The sequence below is a fragment of the Podarcis bocagei genome (assembly GCF_964188305.1).
Source record: "Podarcis bocagei genome assembly, chromosome: 3".
Classification (NCBI taxonomy): Eukaryota; Metazoa; Chordata; class Lepidosauria; order Squamata; family Lacertidae; genus Podarcis; species Podarcis bocagei.
Genome location: NC_138127.1, coordinates 88,564,206 through 88,581,306, shown reverse-complemented (window position 1 = coordinate 88,581,306; position 17,101 = coordinate 88,564,206). Strand labels below are relative to the sequence as shown.

The 17,101-nt window shown below is 43.1% G+C and overlaps 1 protein-coding gene across 3 annotated transcripts in view; it reads left to right on the top strand.

Annotated features, from left to right (window-relative positions):
* Positions 1-17,101, top strand: part of THADA (THADA armadillo repeat containing) — a 166,733-nt gene that overhangs the window by 21,895 nt on the left and 127,737 nt on the right. For all 3 annotated transcript variants that reach the window (XM_081185941.1, XM_081185943.1, XM_081185942.1), the window contains exons 16-22: positions 1,823-1,974; positions 2,920-3,133; positions 4,330-4,465; positions 5,718-5,854; positions 6,124-6,270; positions 8,633-8,790; positions 10,458-10,567. In XM_081185941.1, coding sequence (XP_081042067.1) covers positions 1,823-1,974; positions 2,920-3,133; positions 4,330-4,465; positions 5,718-5,854; positions 6,124-6,270; positions 8,633-8,790; positions 10,458-10,567 — 1,054 coding nt within the window. The remainder of the gene's footprint in view (positions 1-1,822; positions 1,975-2,919; positions 3,134-4,329; positions 4,466-5,717; positions 5,855-6,123; positions 6,271-8,632; positions 8,791-10,457; positions 10,568-17,101) is intronic.

The following is a 17,101-nucleotide window of genomic DNA, read 5'->3' as shown; positions in this document are numbered from 1 at the left end:
ATTGAAGATTTCATTCTAAACAGCAAGCAATAGATACATACCAAGCAAGCACCTCAATCTGCCACTTGGAAGCCCTCAAGAAGCAGGGAAGCGATCCCCCAGGTAGCCTTTGTTTGCACGGCCCTGCTGCCATGTGTCCGTCCACAAGCTTCAAAGAACTCTGCCCCAAAACCATCTGATTTATAGCTAACTAGCCTGTTAGCTATAAATTAAACGGCGTTTCCATGTGCTGCTTTGGTTCGCCAGAAGCGCCTTAGTCATGCTGGCCACATGACCCGGAAGTTGTATGCCGGCTCCATCGGCCAATAAAGCGAGATGAGTGCTGCAATCCCAGAGTCGGTCACGACTGGACCTAATAGTCAGGGGTCCCTTTACCTTTACCTTTACCCAGCCTGTTAGCCTACGTGCCTTGCCCAACTAGCTATCTGCAGATTGTTCATTAGCTAGCCACCTCTTCCCATGCTGTACGTTCTCCAAACAATGTCTAACATCAGAAAAGGTACCCAGCGCTGTTCCTTCCTTCCGCAGATTAAGGCTTCAAAGGCTGTTCTCAGCCGTCAAAGAACTGATCAGGAGATAAAGAGGGGGAAGTAAACAGAGGCAGGAAGAATACCCATGGCAGACCACTATCTCCTCGAAATACAATTATATTCTGGATAGATTGCCCATGCACTCCACCCCTTGGTCTACATGGTTGGTTACCTCTTCCATGCTTAGCAAATCTGTTCCTCCTTCCCTCTCTGAATAATAACTCAAACATATAACATACACACTAGCCAAGCATGTACAGAATCCAGCAATATGGCATCCCTGCCGCATTTTGAATATCCATACCCCAACGAAATTATCAGCTGTTCATAAATTTTTTAAAAATTACAAGCATCAAGTGTGAAGTTGCATATATATGTGTGTTTTCACTGTGTTCCCATTTAAATTCCACTCAATAAGCAGCTTAATCTGGGCCTGGTTTCTGCATGCACGTTCACAAAAAGCTGCCTTACATGGAGTCAGGCCATTGGTCCATCTCATTCAGTATTGTCTACACTGATTGGCAGGAGCTCTCTAGGGTTTAAAGCAGGGAACGTTTCCAGACCTACCTAGAGACTCCAGGGATTGAACCTAGGCCCTGCTGCAGGCCAAGCAGGTGCCCTATCATTGAGCCCAGGGCCCTTCCCTGAATGTTTGGTTGGAATGTAGTAAAAAAGCAACAACCGTGCATCTCTCTGCATGGGGCGCACACACATTTTGTATTTATATCTGTGAACCTGAATACAAAAAGTCAGGTGAGAATTGACAATACAGGGAAAGTTGCTGCATGGTGATGTTTGCTGCAAGTTGTAACATGGGATGCCAGCCTGCCTCTTTTGACTGGTTTATTCATCTTGCCTGGCCTGTTTCCTGAGGAAACTTTCTGGCACGGCACTCCTTCCACCATGATGGCAATGATCACTTTAGGCTTCTCAATGCAGCAAGTAGCTCTAAAGGAAGCGCTCACCAGTTGGGAGGGAAATGCCACATAGTTCATTTTTAAATCCTTCTGTTGCACAGGCTCTTCATGTTACGCTACCCTGTCTTCCCTTTTCTTCAGCCATACGAGGTCTCGTCTTTTTGTAAGAATGCAACCTGTCCTGTAAATTGAACCACAAACTCTCCTAAGCTGTTTCCAATAAGTTGACGTTGAACTGTATGATTCCTTTGTTTAATAATGCAATCAAGTGCTAAATAGCTAAATGTAACAAAACAGAATACAACATTTTCCCTCTGTGACTTATAACAAAAACACCCTCTTTTGCATGTGTTCGTTGGGTATCCTTTGGAGCAGGCCAGAGCCAAGAACTGTTTCAGGTAGCGCAAGAGGTCAGCCTTCCTCGGCTTCAGACTCTGCTCCACTGCTTTGCCAGCACTTTTGAGGAAATAAAGATCTTGGCATTTGATATTCTGATGAAGCTTCATCCTGTCTTGCCTTATTTTCGGGTATGGATAAAGTTTATAAAAACTCCACATTCTCAATTTTGTAATCATTTTGCTTGTTGAACTCTTAAATGTTGGGTTGAAGGCTACTTCAGAGTTTACAGCAAGAAATGGGTTTGTTTACCAGTCTCCAACCCTAAAAAAATTAAATAAATCCTGTTTCATTGGAAAATGAGGGAGGGCACGAAAATAGTTTTCCTGGTGGACCAATTGGAAGCAGAATTAAAGCAGGATGGGACAAGACTCCATCCTGTTGCTGTTCCTCCTGTATGCCTTTTTTTTTTTTTTGCCTCTGGGTTGGCAATTGAGTTAGGTATTGGGACCGTTGAGGGACGCGGGTGGCGCTGTGGTCTAAACCACAGATCCTAGGGCTTGCCGATCAGAAGGTCGGTGGTTCGTATCCCCGTGACGGGGTGAGCTCCCGTTGCTCTGTCCCTGCTCCTGCCAACCTAGCAGTTTGAAAGCACGTCAAAGTGCAAGTAGATAAATAGGTACCACTCTTGCAGGAAGGTAAATGGCGTTTCCGTGCGCTGCTCTGGTTCACCAGAAGCGGCTTAGTCATGCTGGCCACATGACCCGGAAGCTGTACGCCGGCTCCCTCAGCCAATAAAGCAAGATGAGCGCCGCAACCCCAGAGTCGTCCGCAACTGGACTTAATGGTCAGGGGTCCCTTTACCTATTGGGATCATTAGTAGAAATCAGCAGTTTGGATTTCATCCTGAGACCCTTGCACGTATCTGAAGCTTTTGGTACCGATTTCTATTTTAGTGGTTCCTGGTGGCTAGTTTGAAAAGTCCTTTTTACAGGAGATTTGTTTCTCCTCCTGTATAACAGCAACAATTCCCCCCCCCCCCCCAAGTATACTTTAACAAGGGGCCTGGATTAGAATGTAAGTCAGTACAGTATTCAACAAACTTGTATTTAAAAGTGTTGAACTTTTTACTTCAGGATCCTCAGCAACTGCAGTTGTTGTTTCAAGTAACGATGCAGCTCAGCACAAGTACCAAGCCTTACGACTGTGTAACAGCTTCCTATTTGCTGAACTTCTTAATACACCAGAAAGGCCTGCTGAAGACCTGCTTAAACAATCATCTACCTCTGAACACATTCCAGCCGGATGAGGATAAGTCTAGTGATCCAGTGGAGAAGAACACTTTGGCTGGTCAGTATTGAGCAGAAGAGGAAGTTTTGTTCTCCCCAAAAGAAATCTCCTGTACATCTTTGAAAGCTTTTGTTGTGACCATAGAAGACAGAGAAAGACAAAGGAAAAAAAAGTAATATATTTTGAACTGGAAGTTCCCTAATATGGCTGATTTCAAAACCTGATAAATGGTTCCCACCATAATTGAAAGCTTGTCACTAGGTGTTTAGTCTTGTGGGATCAGTTTGTTCATATACACAGGGGCTGCATTCAATGTTAGCTTTGCACTGGCAGAAAGCAGTTATGCTCATGCAAGGTAAAGCATGACCAATTTTTGGCTAATTTCAGTGTCTAATATTAACATAGTCTTTCAAGGCATGTAGTAGAACTAAATTGGTATCAATGGTATGTCATAAGCTGTTAAAGGGACGTAGGTGGTGCTGTGGTCTAAACCGCTGAGGCTCTTGGGCTTTCCGATTGGAAGATCAGTGATTCAAATCCTGTTGCTCTGTCCCACCTTCTGCCAACCTAGCAGTTTGAAAGCACACAAGTGCAAGTAGATAAATAGGTACTGCTATGGCGGGAAGGTAAACAGTATTTCCATGCGCTCTGGCACTCGTCACAGTGTCCCGTTGTGCCAGACGTGGTTTAGTCATGCGAGCCACATGAGCCGGAAGGCTTTCTGTGGACAAACGCCAGCTCTCTCGGCCTGAAAGCGAGATGAGCGCCACACCCCATGGTCGCCTTTGACTGGACTTAACCGTCCAGGGGTCCTTTACATTTTATCCTGTTATCTTATTGATCACATTCATTACCTTTTTGAAAATATCTTTAATGAATCAATTCCATTCCCACAGTGATTAAGAAGTTGCATGCTCCTTGCCTCAAAATTATATCTGCCCTGCTCTTATGTCCTAACAGACAAAATGTTGCTCTTTAGTGTTGGCTATAGGAAAAACCTTCAAAATTATGTATTCCAGAGCAAATCTCGTGGAAGCCAGTGGGAAAGGTTGCATTGTGGCCCCAAAATGAATGTGTGTGTGTTCAGTCCCCCTTCCTGTTTTCTGTTTTCATGACCAACTTTTAAATTCAGAGGTGGCTCTCTCATGGCATCTAGTCTTCAACTGTCTGTTTATTATTAAAGAATTTGATTTTGTACAGAATACCATGACTATCACTTTGATTCCCCCCCCCCCCGTGTTTGTACTAATATATAGTTGTCAAAAGCTTGATGGTGAACCTTGAAGGAGAAATACGGCAAGCAAACAAGTCTTTACTTCAAGCGGCTACTTCATTTCCAATGTATGGCCGTGTACATTGTATAACAGCAGCTCTGCATCAGTTACCATTAAAGTGAGTAATATTGCCCCTGTGTGGTTATTAGGTTAGGGATTAAATAGCTTGTGTAGGAAGTATAAGGTGGGGTGTACCAGCCCCAACCTCTATTGTCCATGTACCCACCAGCTCTAGCTTGGGGCTGGATGGGGGTTTTAACCATGTTCTGCTAAAGGCACTTAGATATCTCTCTGCAATCAGGAACATGGCAGGATCCTACCCCCTGCATCCCCCTAAAGGGGGAACTTCTGATCTTTGTGTGTTTAGTGTGGAGGTGGGAAGGAAAAAAAATAGTTATAAAAAGGAGAATTCCTGGATGCCAAGATCAAAGTTTAGGGCAAGTACTCTTTGGTGAGAGAACCTCTGCAGTGGTACCTCGGGTTAAGAACATAATTCATTCTGGAGGTCTCTTCTTAACCTGAAACTGTTCTTAACCTGAAGCACCACTTTAGCTAATGGGGCCTCCTGCTGCCGCTGCGCCGCTGCTGCACGATTTCTGTTCTCACTCTGAAGCAAAGTTCTTAACCCGAGGTAATATTTCTGGGTTAGCGGAGTATGTAACCTGAAGCATATGTAACCCGAGGTACCACTGTAATCACAAAATATGCAGCAAAGTATGGAAATATAGGCCATTAGACCTTTTAAAATATGCCCTTGTGGATTCCAAAACTTCCCTATTCTGCTAGTATAGAAAAAGTAACCATGTTTACTTACAGACTCTCCAAAGGTCAGATTTATGTGCATTCAGAAAACGTTGCACGGGCAGTAAAACTTGACTTAGTTACAGTGGGAAAAGTTCCTAAATTATTGGTATAGGAGCTCAAAAGTGGCTTGTATGAGCCATGCAGTCTGAGCAGCAGCAACTAGCTCAGACCTCTTTATGCATTGAGCTTCTCTAGTAGACTGGAAAGCAACAGTAGGCTTGATCACCCATTTCCTCCCAAGGTAAGGGAAGTGGACATAGCTAAGCCTGTCAGGACAGCTTGCTTTATGGTATTAACCCCTTCATGCATCAGTTAGTCTTTTGCATGTTGGTTATAGGAGGCTGGATACCCCATAGTCTGAAGGGGGTTTCTAACTGCATTCCGCAGAGCGTGCTTAGAAGCCTCCCCACAATCAGAAATTTTCGGAAGGCTATTCTAAGCTGCAGTATGGATTGTATGATTATAGTAAGGAAATAGGAAGTATTAAAAATTATCATAAAGTTAATGTTGTTATTTTGTCACAATGAAATGTTTACTTTGAATTCCTTGATTTTCTCTTCTTACAGTAATTTGACCCTGATTCCTGAATGGAAAGAGGTGGTGGCAAAGCTTATTCTGATGTCTTATGAGCTTTCTGCTGTAGTGTCTCCAGTAGTTCAGAGTTCATCACCAGAAGGTCTTATTCCAATGGATACTGACTTGGGTAACCCATGAATATTTCTAAAAATCATGGCATCTCTTGGTGCAGTAGTTTTATGTAGCTTGTTCTTTACCAAAACTGTCTTCAGCCTTCTTGCTGGTTCCCGTTATTATCTCTCAATAGTGGGGTTCACTGTGCCGTTTGGTTGTTCAGGACATAGAAGTGAAAATATCTCCTGAGGAGAGGTCCACTCAGTGTTGTGGAAATATTGATGAATCAACTGTTGTTTGGAAAGTGTTCGTTTTTAAGCCAACTTTCTCTGTTCTCCATAGACAGTTCAGAGCGCTTGCAGTTGATTCTGCGTGAGATACAGCCACGTGATACGAACGATTATTTCAGCGAAACAAAATTGTTCCAAGAGCGCTGCCGGCTAGACTGTACCAGTGAGGGAGCGGAAAACATTTGCACTGAAATTAGAGGTAATTTCAGGTGAACTCTTTGTGTGTGTGTGTGTGTGTGTGTATACATGCAAGGGAGAATGGTGGTGGTTGAGGTTAAGCATCTTTTTCATGTCCCCACCTTTCTCTCTTTATGAACCAAAGTGGCTTACAAATGGCCTCTGTTAGAAAAGCCCCTGCCCGCTGGATTAGCTCTACTATTTTCGTCTGTTTTGGGAAATCCTTTTAAAAGTTGCTTTTCACATCAAAACCACTGGGTGGGGTAGTTGAATTTCACACACTTATAAATGGCCTCCGTTGGGACTTTCATTTCAAAACAAGTAAAATGCTGGGAATGTTGAGGTAAAAATCCATCTATGCCATATGAAGTTAATTTTTTAAAATTCTTTCCCCTCCCTTTAATTCCTACAGTTTCATATTCATGCATGTAGTTTTTAATAGCACTAGATGGATTGGTTGAAAAAGGGATTGTTTCTCCTTTTTAAAAGTCTTTTAACTGAATATCTGCATTTTTAATACTTTGGGCCAACACATCTCCTGTAGCCAATCTTATTTGTGTGTCCCATTGGTGAGGTCTGACTTTACATCATATTTTATATATATATTTATAAAAAATTATATACTGCTCCATTATAGAAAACCTCAAAGTGATTATGACATATTTTTGCTGATGTAGCAGTGATCTCTTCAGCTGCCACAAAAAACACACAGTGGTGTCCTGTCTATGTTAAACTAATTCCCACATTGTTTCATTGCCCTGGTCCGCTGAGAGGAAATCACAGGTGAAAACAGGTGTGTATATGTTTTTTTAGATCTTGCCCTGCACATGGAAAAGGATGTTGCAGGAAACAGATAAGTCTGTTATCAGGGGTTTTTGTGTGTGTGTTATGCTAAACAGGGTTTAGTACCAGGGTTTTTTTTGTGTGTGTTATGCTAAACAGGGTTTAGTACCAGGGTTTTTTGTGTGTGTGTTATGCTAAACAGACAGTAGAACTGGGACTATGCTGATCACCTGTTCAGAGAGGGGACTGGCTTCAGGAAGCCAAGGAGATCTCTAATGTGAGGCCTGGGAGCCTAATCAACTGTTTGGCAAGAGAAGCTGAAGGTCTTCAGAGCAAGGACATGTCGCCTGCTTTCATTGCCTGAGATCCTACGCCATAGAGTCATAGAATGGTAGAGTTGGAAAGGGACCCTGAGGATCATCTATTCCAATGCCCTGCAGTGCAGGAATATGCAGCTGCCCCATATGGGGAACGAACCTGTGACCTTGGCGTTATTATTCATGACTTCTCTTGCTGTACTGACTTAGAACCTATAATAATAATAATTTATTATTTATACCCTGCCCATCTGGCTGAGTTTCCCCAGCCACTCTGGGCAGCTCTCAATCGAGTGTTAAAAACAATACAGCATTAAATACTAAAACCTTCCTAAACAGGGCTGCCTTCAGATGTCTTTTAAAAATAGGATAATTGCTTATTTCCTTGACATCTGAGGGGAGGGCATTCCACAGGGCGGGCGCCACTACCGAGAAGGCCCTCTGCCTGGTTCCCTGTAACCTCACTTCTCGCAATGAGGGAACCGCCAGAAGGCCCTCAGCGCTGGATCTCAGTGTCTGGGCTGAACGATGGGGTGGAGACGCTCTTTCAAGTATAAAGGACCAAGGCCATTTAAGGCTTTAAAGGTCAGCACCAACACTTTGAATTGTGCTCGGAAACGTACTGGGAGCCAATGCAGATCTCTTCGGACCGGTGTTATGTGGTCCCGGCGGCCACTCCCAGTCACCAGTCTAGCTGCCGCATTGCAGTTTCCGGGTCACCTTCAAAGGTAGCCCCACATAGAGCTCATTGCAGTAGTCCAAGCGGGAGATAGCTAGAGCGTGCACCACTCTGGCAAGACAGTCCATGGGCAGGTAGGGTCTCAGCCTGCGTAACCTAGACATAAAATGCCAGCAACGCATGCTGGTTGCAAATTCTGGCCTTGGGGAATCTAGTAACATAGGAAGCTGTCTCAGATTGACCCAGACCATTGGTCCATCAAGCTCAGTATTGCCTTGACTTAAGTGGACAGCAGTGGCCGTCCAGGGTTTCAGGCAGGAATTGTTTCCATCCTTGTCTATTTACTTTATTTAACAAAATGTATACACGGCTTACTAGAACGAAGGGCCTCTTAAGCGGTTTACAATAGGCATTGTATAAATATTCCTTTAAAAAATAAATAACGTTGAAATATTTTTTAAAAAATGTAATCCGTCATTGTAAATCAGTGGTATACTGAAATTGTGTGTCAAAATTTACTGCTAAATTTGTATGCCTGGGTTGCCTTGCTGGAACAGAAGTCTTTAGCTGTCTCTACATATATCCATTATACTTATTTGTTTAAGATGAAGAACAGCAGACATGTGACGTAACAGCTCAGATGGTGTTGGTTTGTTGCTGGCGAAGTATGAAGGAAATATCATTACTTTTAGGCAAGTTGTGTCAGCTTCTGCCTTTACAGGCACTTCCCAATTGTCCGGATGCACTGATAACAGTACAGCAGGTAAGACTATTTAATATTCTATGGTTTGAAATCTTCTGTCCTTGGAACTGTATATGAAGTATTGGAACGAATTACTGTTGGCCTTTTGTCTATCACATCTTTTTTTAAAAAAAAACCTGTCTTGCTGTTTTCCAAATAATGCTGACATTTTATGGACAGACACTTGGGTGGGGGGAGAAAGGTGTTGGCTAGATGTTAACAGCAGCTGTGCTTACTTAAAATTTCAGATTCTTTTAAATGGTTCACTTCTCTATAATTTGGCATCGAGAAGTAGCTCAAAGGATTGTTTTAAGAGACAAAAATATTCAGGGAAGATTCGTGACTGCTTATACCAGGGAGGAATTTTGAATAAAACAGCGCTTTAGCACTGCAAATTGTTTACTGATTTTCCATTTAGGTACATTTAATTACTGTTTACACTGATTACCAGTTATGATAAAGTATTCTCATAGGTGAGCGTTTTAGAAAGGGCACTTTCAAGTGTAATCTGAAGTTGCTATTCAGGCCATCCATACTTGGGGAGCCTTCCATTTATTTAATGGAGGGGGTTAGTCATATATCTATCCATTAAAGATTGAGAATTCGTTTAACTGGCTTCAGCTTCACTTCCACTTATATGTTTCTCATTTGGCAAACGGCAAGGTGAGAGCCGATGAAATTGCCATTTTAGTATAGCTTTTATGGTCTGTAATTTTCGACAGCAAACACATTGATGGATTGAGGGTATCGTGTTCCCCACAGGCTGGATGACAGAATTATGCCCATTCAGGACTGCTTTTCTAACGCCCCCCCTTCCCTTTTTTTAAAACCTCACGGAGGCTAGCACACCATCTGGGACTGTTCAAGAGAACGGACTACAGTGTTTACAAGAAATTAGCTTACCACAAGTATTTCATTTGGAAATATTTTGGATTTATTAGATTTCTGGGTTTAATTGATGACCTTTTCCCTTTCCCATATGGTTTCAACCAGACCAGTTTCCATCTTGGCAGTCTGATATACACAACATGCTTTCCTCCTCTTCTGTCAGCCTTTCTCAGGAGGCTGGAGGTGGGGGGAACTGGGAGGTCAAATCCTGCTCCTGCAAAGGCAATGCCATTGTTTTAAACTTAAACCGGCTACTTGAAAGGGTACTGGTGACAAACTTCTTAGTGTATCCCTTGCTTTTTGGCTATCCTATGCGCAGGGAAGTAGTGCTAATATTTTTATTTGCATGTTGTCTCCAGCAGATGTTTTCATCTGTCTGAGAGCTGTGTTTGGACCTCTTACAAGGCCCAGGGAGTGTGGAGTCATCAACAATGTACCTCCACCATCGGAATGGTTCCCCACCCCTGACTTATGGCATGATCCAGATCACACTTGCCCTCCTTGTGTTTACACATTGTGGAAGGATGGCACAGGCGTGAGTTAACGGCTAAACAGCCCTCTAAAGTATAAAAAGCAGCCTTTAACAACTAATGCATGCAAGCAATGCTAAGAGTTGCTGTCAGGAGAAACAATGCAGTTGATTTACATAAGTAAACTCGGGAGCAGACCATAGGTTTCAATGGGGCTATGTAAACAATTACATTGGCTCTGTCTGTGGTACCATTCTTCTTAGCCTGTCAAAAGTACTTGTGTGTAAAATCCTTGCAGTTTTCTTAAGAAAATCCAAACCGTTTTTCTAGGTGAAAGAGATTGGGGAGTATTTCAAGCATCACCTTCTGAAGTCAAGGCACAGAGGGGCGTTTGAGCTGGCGTACGCCGGTTTTGTAAAGCTCACTGAAGTACTCTCAAGGTAAACTGCACCAAAAGTCACTTTCTTCTGTAGCATTCAAGCCTTCGTGCAGGCAGGATGTCACTTACGTGGATATGAACTTGCTTTTTCATGGAGTTTACCATAGTTTTAGCTCCTCCCTGCACACCCAAATATCATATTACCTAACCAAGACCTCAATGTTTCCTTGGCTCTCTGTTCCTCGATATACCTGCTTTCTGGTAACTAAAACCAAAGCAGGTAGTCTTGCAGTACTTCCAAAATATGCTGAAAGGAAGAATGTGTTTCTCTTAATTCACGTTGGGAAACCTGTGGCCGCCAGATGTTGGACTCCACCTACTCCCAATCATTTGCCATGTTGTCTGAGGCTTATGGAAGTTGGGATCCAACAGTTTCAGAGGACCACAGGTTCCCCATTCCATGTTCTGAGGTAATTTCATAAATATGAAGCAGCCGTCCGTGCTTCAACATCTTACTTAGTAAACCTTTCCACAAAAATACTCAAAAGACAGCTTACCAAAAAATGTGCAAGCCGTATAATACAAGAGCCACTAACTTTTAGCTTTCCAGATGTTTCTGAACTACAGCTTTTATTGTCCTTGACTATTGGTCATGTGGGCAGTTGCGTGATTTAAATGCAGAAGGATGTTCTGGTGAGTGGCGAACCCACTCCTCAAGAAGTTTCTCTCTTCAGCTTCTTCCCCACACCCCAAAGCTGTTTTTCGTTCACTTCTGGTATTGGAGTATAAATGGAAGAAAAATAATACCTGATGTCAGGAGACGGACGACAGGGAGTAAAGCAATGGCGCTGAGCAAAGTACAGCATCCTTTGTCTGTGCCATTTTCCTAAGCCTGACAAATGTTTATGTTCAAGTTACTTCAGAAAAAACAAAACTGCTGTCCAGCCTATTAAATGCTGAGTTTTTGAGGAAATGTGGAATAAATTCTCTTCCCTGCCCCCTTCTCCTTTTGAAAATGAGTAATACATTTACAGCTTTCAGAAAAAAGAAAAAAGTTTTGCTTGGAAATTCTCGCTGCTTTTCATTGGCTGATGTATAAATCTGATAATTTATAAAGGTATACAAAGGCCGATTTACACCCGCTATGATGAATCGTATTTTTCCATTTCATTTTAATTAGTTCTCCCACATAAGAACTAAGCAAAGTCAGCTTCATTTGGGTGCAGTCCACGCTGTCAGGGCTGAGCCATTGGCCACTGTCGGAAGGGAGTGAGGAGTTGGGCTGGGGAATCAGAGGCAAAGGAGCTAGCCAGGAATCGGAGCCAAAGAACATAGAAGCACGCCAGAGCCAGGAAAACTGTTGTTGCTCGGGCAAAGTCCCATCTCAAACAGGAAGCCTTCTATAGTGCTTCCTGTCTTGTGGGACCTAGTGGAGAACTTGGATGGGTACGGTCAGCCCAGAATCTGAGAACTCTTCAGAGCTGTACGTCCATTGCTCCAGTGATCACCCGAGGCAGTTGCACTCATAGCCTAGGGTTTTTTGCCTGTTAGCCATAGCATGTATTAACTCTTGTACGCCTCGTGTTGACATTATAATGACTACATCAGGGGAATAATTTCCTGGGTTGCTTTTATCTTAATAATAATAATAATAACAATTTATTATTTATACCCCAGCCACTCTGGGCGGCTCCCAACAGAATATTAAAAACACGATAAAACATCAAACATTAAAAACTTCCCTAAACAGGGGAATGTCTTCTAAAAGTCAGATAGTTGTTTATTTCCTTGACACCTGATGGGAGGGCGTTTCACAGGTCGGGTGCCACTACTGAGAAGGTCCTCTTCCTGGTTCCCCGTAACCTCGCTACTCGCAGTGAGGGAGCCAGGAGAAGGTCCTTGGCGCTGGACCTCAGTGTCAGGCAGAACGATGGGGGTGGAGATGCTCCTTCACGTATACTGGGCTGAGGCCGTTTAGGGCTTTAAACAGGCATAGGCAAACTCCGGCCCTCCAGATGTTTGGGACTACAGTTCCCATCATCCCTGACCACTGGTCCTGTTAGCTAGGGATGATGGGAATTGTAGTCCCAAACATCTGGAGGGCCGGAGTTTGCCTATGCCTAGCTTTAAATCTTGAGGTAGGAAATCTTGAGATAGGAAACATGATTCACTAGTTTTTAAACCACCAGTCATACTTCCACCAGTCAATGCTTCCTTAGCCATTAAAAGGTATTGTGGAATTTCTATATACATTGCTGGTCTCTTGCAGCAACTAAGTTTTTATGAGCTGGTGTTTTAGATTTCATCCCCTCTGTGAGTGAACATCTGTCCATCAGTTTCACATGTGCGCGCGCCCCCCTCAAAGCAATATTGGAATAATACTATAGATAATACTGGTAACTTATGTGGTTGTGGTAAGAGAGAAGATGCAAAAATGGCTGAGTGCTGAACACTAACTACTGTTACTAGCAAAAATTGAGGTGACCTACCATAGAGGCCTTCTAGAAGAAAATACTGTTTGGGTTGTATCCGACTGAGCCATGTTCATAGACCCACTGAAATAGGATTGATCCTATCCATTGATCTCAGTGGGTTATGACTAAAGTTGGATGCAATCCTTAATTTTCTTCAATTATTATTGTGTTATTTGTAAAGATAACACATGAGGAAACTTGTTGCCCGTGACTGAATTCATGTCTGAAATAATATCCCATTGAGAAGCCTACCAGTTTTGCCCATTGATGAATAACATTGTGCATTCTGTTTTATGCTGTATGCCGACAGATAAAGCGCCATTTTAATTACATTGCAAAATTAAGTTATCTTTAGCACATTGTTGGGTTTTTTTGGGGGGGGGTGTACAGCTGTGTGGCAAAAGGTGCAGATTATGTGGGACGTTTATTGTATTCTCTGAAAATGCCTGGAGTCGCTTCTCCGCCTGCACAGGAGATTGTTTAAACTGGCAAGAGGAAAAGTAAATCAGAGAAAACCACAAAAGCCATTTGCTGAATTAGAACCAGAGCAACTTACACATTGGCGAGCTGTGTGATGTTTTAATTAGAGGTTTTGGAGATTAAGTATGATAAAATTAGTCGCTTGTTCCATCTGATAGAGATCGGGAGTCAGTATGGGCAAAGACATGCTTGAGTTAGTGACTGTCATTGCAATGTTCAAAAGCTCTTTCCCCTCACTTGCCACTTGCTTCTCATGGAAACAACTTTTCAGCCTTCCCAGAGGGCTGTGCTATTGCCAAGTCAAAGGGAGTAGCCTCTTCCATTTTCAAAGTCAACAGTTCTTACTTGTTTTTACTACTTCGGGACTACCAGAGTTTTGCTTGCACAAAAATGTGGGAGCTGTAGTGGGTGACCTGAAAGGATTGTATTACTTCTGGCATCATCAAAGCAGCACAACATTGTGGTGCTAAGGATTTGTCAGATTGCATTTCTGTATATTTTTCCTCTTTCTGCTAGTCCCAGCAGGAGGAAGCTTCATGTTTGTTCAGAGATAAGCCCAACAACTTTTGCTTTCAGCTACATGGTTTTTGTTGTTTAGTCGTTTAGTCGTGTCCGACTCTTTGTGACCCCATGGACCAGAGCACTCCAGGCACCTCTGTTTTCCCCTGCCTCCTGCAGTTTGGTCAAACTCATGCTGGTAGCTTCGAGAACGCTATCCAACCATCTCGTCCTCTGTCGTCCCCTTCTCCTTGAGCCCTCCATCTTTCCCAACATCAGGGTCTTTTCCGGGGAGTCTTCTCTTCTCATGAGGTGGCCAAAGTCTTGGAGTCTCAGCTTCACGATCTGTCCTTCCAGTGACCACTTAGGGCTGATTTCCTTCAGCATGGATAGGTTTGATCTTCTTGCAGTCCATGGGACTCTCAAGAGTCTCCTCCAGCACCATAATTCAAAAGCATAGCTTGGCTATATTTTTGTATTGCTTCCTTGGTGAATTCCAGACAAGGCCTAGAGCTGGTTTGCATGCCACGCTAACCCAGCTATGGGATAATCATGAACATACCTCCCCCCACTGGTTTTATACAGCTTCCTCCCTCCCCTGCAGATGCCGTTTGTGGCATGAGCAAGTCCTAGAATGGCTTGCTGTGTGAACTAGAATCATGGTTTGTTTCAAATGAGTGGTAAGCCAGTAATAAACTAAGATCAGTGAACAATCAATTGATGTACGTTACAAGATTTTTGAGTTCATATATCTGTGCGCGTGTGTGTCTTGGTGAAGAGAGAGATTAATAATAATAATAATAATAATAATAATAATAATAATAATAATAAATTATTTATACCCCGCCCATCTGGCTGGGCTTCCCCAGCCACTCTGGGCAGCTTTCAACCAAATATTAAAATACAGTAATGCATCAAACATTAAAAGCTTCCCTAAACAGGGCTGCCTTCAGATGTCTTCTAAAAGTCTGGTAGTTGTTGTTCTCTTTGACATCTAGTGGGAGGGCGTTCCACAGGGCGGGTGCCACTACCAAGAAGGCCCTCTGCCTGGTTCCCTGCAACTTGCCTTCTCGCAGTGAGGGAACCTCCAGAAGGCCCTCGGCGCTAGACTGAGGAAATATTATGAAAAAGAAATGGCTATCATTCAAGGCACCCCAGGGTGCCATGGCACACTGGTTGAAAACCACTGGGTTAAACCGTGTTTGGCCGTGCTTGAACGTCATGCTGGTTTGTAATGTTTCTGTATATTTTCTGTTATGCTTACGGTGCACATGCAGTAGGCTACTTAATTTATTGACCCGAGATGCATGCATGGCAGCTTACAAAAGAATAATAAAATAGTTAAAATATAAAGAACACATGAAGCAAAGCTAGTTTAAATGGCAGCAGATAAAAACATATCCAGAAAAGCAGATTAAAAACAAAACTCACAAACCCAAAGGGCACTGCAAGAAAGAAGTCTTCAGTAAGCGTCTGAATGGTTAAGGAGAAAGGGAACAACAGATCTCAGTGGAGAGGATGATGATGATGATGATGATGATGATAATAATAATAATAATAATAATAATAATAATAATAATAATAATAAATTTATTATTTATACCCCGCCCATCTGGCTGGGCTTCCCCAGCCACTCTGGGCGGCTTCCAAAAGAATATTAAAATACTATAATACATCAAACATTAAAAGCTTCCCGAAACAAGGCTGCCTTCAGATGTCTTCTAAAAGCCTGGTAGTTGTTGTTCTCTTTGACATCTGGTGGGAGGGTGTTCCACAGGGAAGGCGCCACTACCGAGAAGGCCCTCTGCCTCGTTCCCTGTAACTTGGCTTCTCACAGTGAGGGAGGGCCAGAAGGCCCTCGGTGCTGGACCTCAGTATCAGAGGATATTTCCACCATCTCTGTGCCGCCACCAAAAAGGCCCTGACATGGAGGGGAGGGAGAAGAATAGGGTGACATGCAGTTCTAGGATAGATCTCTGTACAGAAATTTTGCCTATGTTTATATAGCACTATCTGAATATGAAATTCACTATTATAGCACTTTCAGTATCCACAAATTTAATTTTAAAAACTTTAGATGTTGACGTCTTCCTAAGTTGTTGCATCATGAATGTGTCTTTAAAAGTTTAAATACTTATCCCAAACTCCATACTAAAGCCAGATGTGTTGCGATTTTGTCTTACTCAGTTGCTTAAAATCTCTTAACAGGTATATCAGTATTGTAGTTCCAAAGCAAGGTAGTTCTATATCACTCACAGTTTATTGCTCTTCATAATATAAGGAACCCCCCCTACCCCAGTCCCAATATAAACCATGGACACAGGAACATATTTTCTTCACAATTCTGAAAAATAAGCTAATATGGCTTTACAAGGTCTCTTACAACTTGGAATATACACATGTGTAATAATCATGTCTTGCAATCAGTTGGTGAGTGGACATTATTTTGGCTCCAATTGCAGTTTCGCTTGCCAGGGAGAACCTGGGAGAGGGTATTCAGGCTTTTAAAAATTAGAAAATATTGTCGTTTTAAACAAGTGTCAATGAGGTGTGAGAACTGGCACTGCTGGAAAGGTTTACATGCATGAGCTGAAATTGGGCATGATTGATTGTGCTTTATGCACCTTTAATTACAGATGTGCTGGTGCATGAATTTCAGTAAGACTTTCAGGATATAAGCAGATTCCTCTACTCCTTTCTTCTCCTCAAGTACAGTGGTGCCTCGCAAGACGAAATTAATTCGTTCCGCAAGTTTCTTCTTCTTGCGAGTTTTTCGTCTTGCGATGCACGGTTTCCCATAGGAATGCATTGAAAATCAATTAATGCGTTCCTAGGGAAACCGACTTCAGACCAGGTCCGGGGACAGTCTGTCCCCCGACCTCTTCTGAAGGCTGGGGGGGGGGGACAAGGGCTTTTCTTCCCACCCCCAGCATTTTAAAAAACCCCGGGACAGCGGAGGGCTTCTCCGCTGTCCGGGGCGATCTTAAAATGCTGGCGGGCGGCATTTTAAAATCACCCCGGGACAGCGGAGGACTTCTCCGCTGTCCGGGGCGATTTAAAAGCCCCTGGGAAGGCAGGCAGGGGGGACAAAGACTTTTGCCCCCCGCCAGCCTTCAGAAGAGGTCCTGGACCTCTTCTGAAGG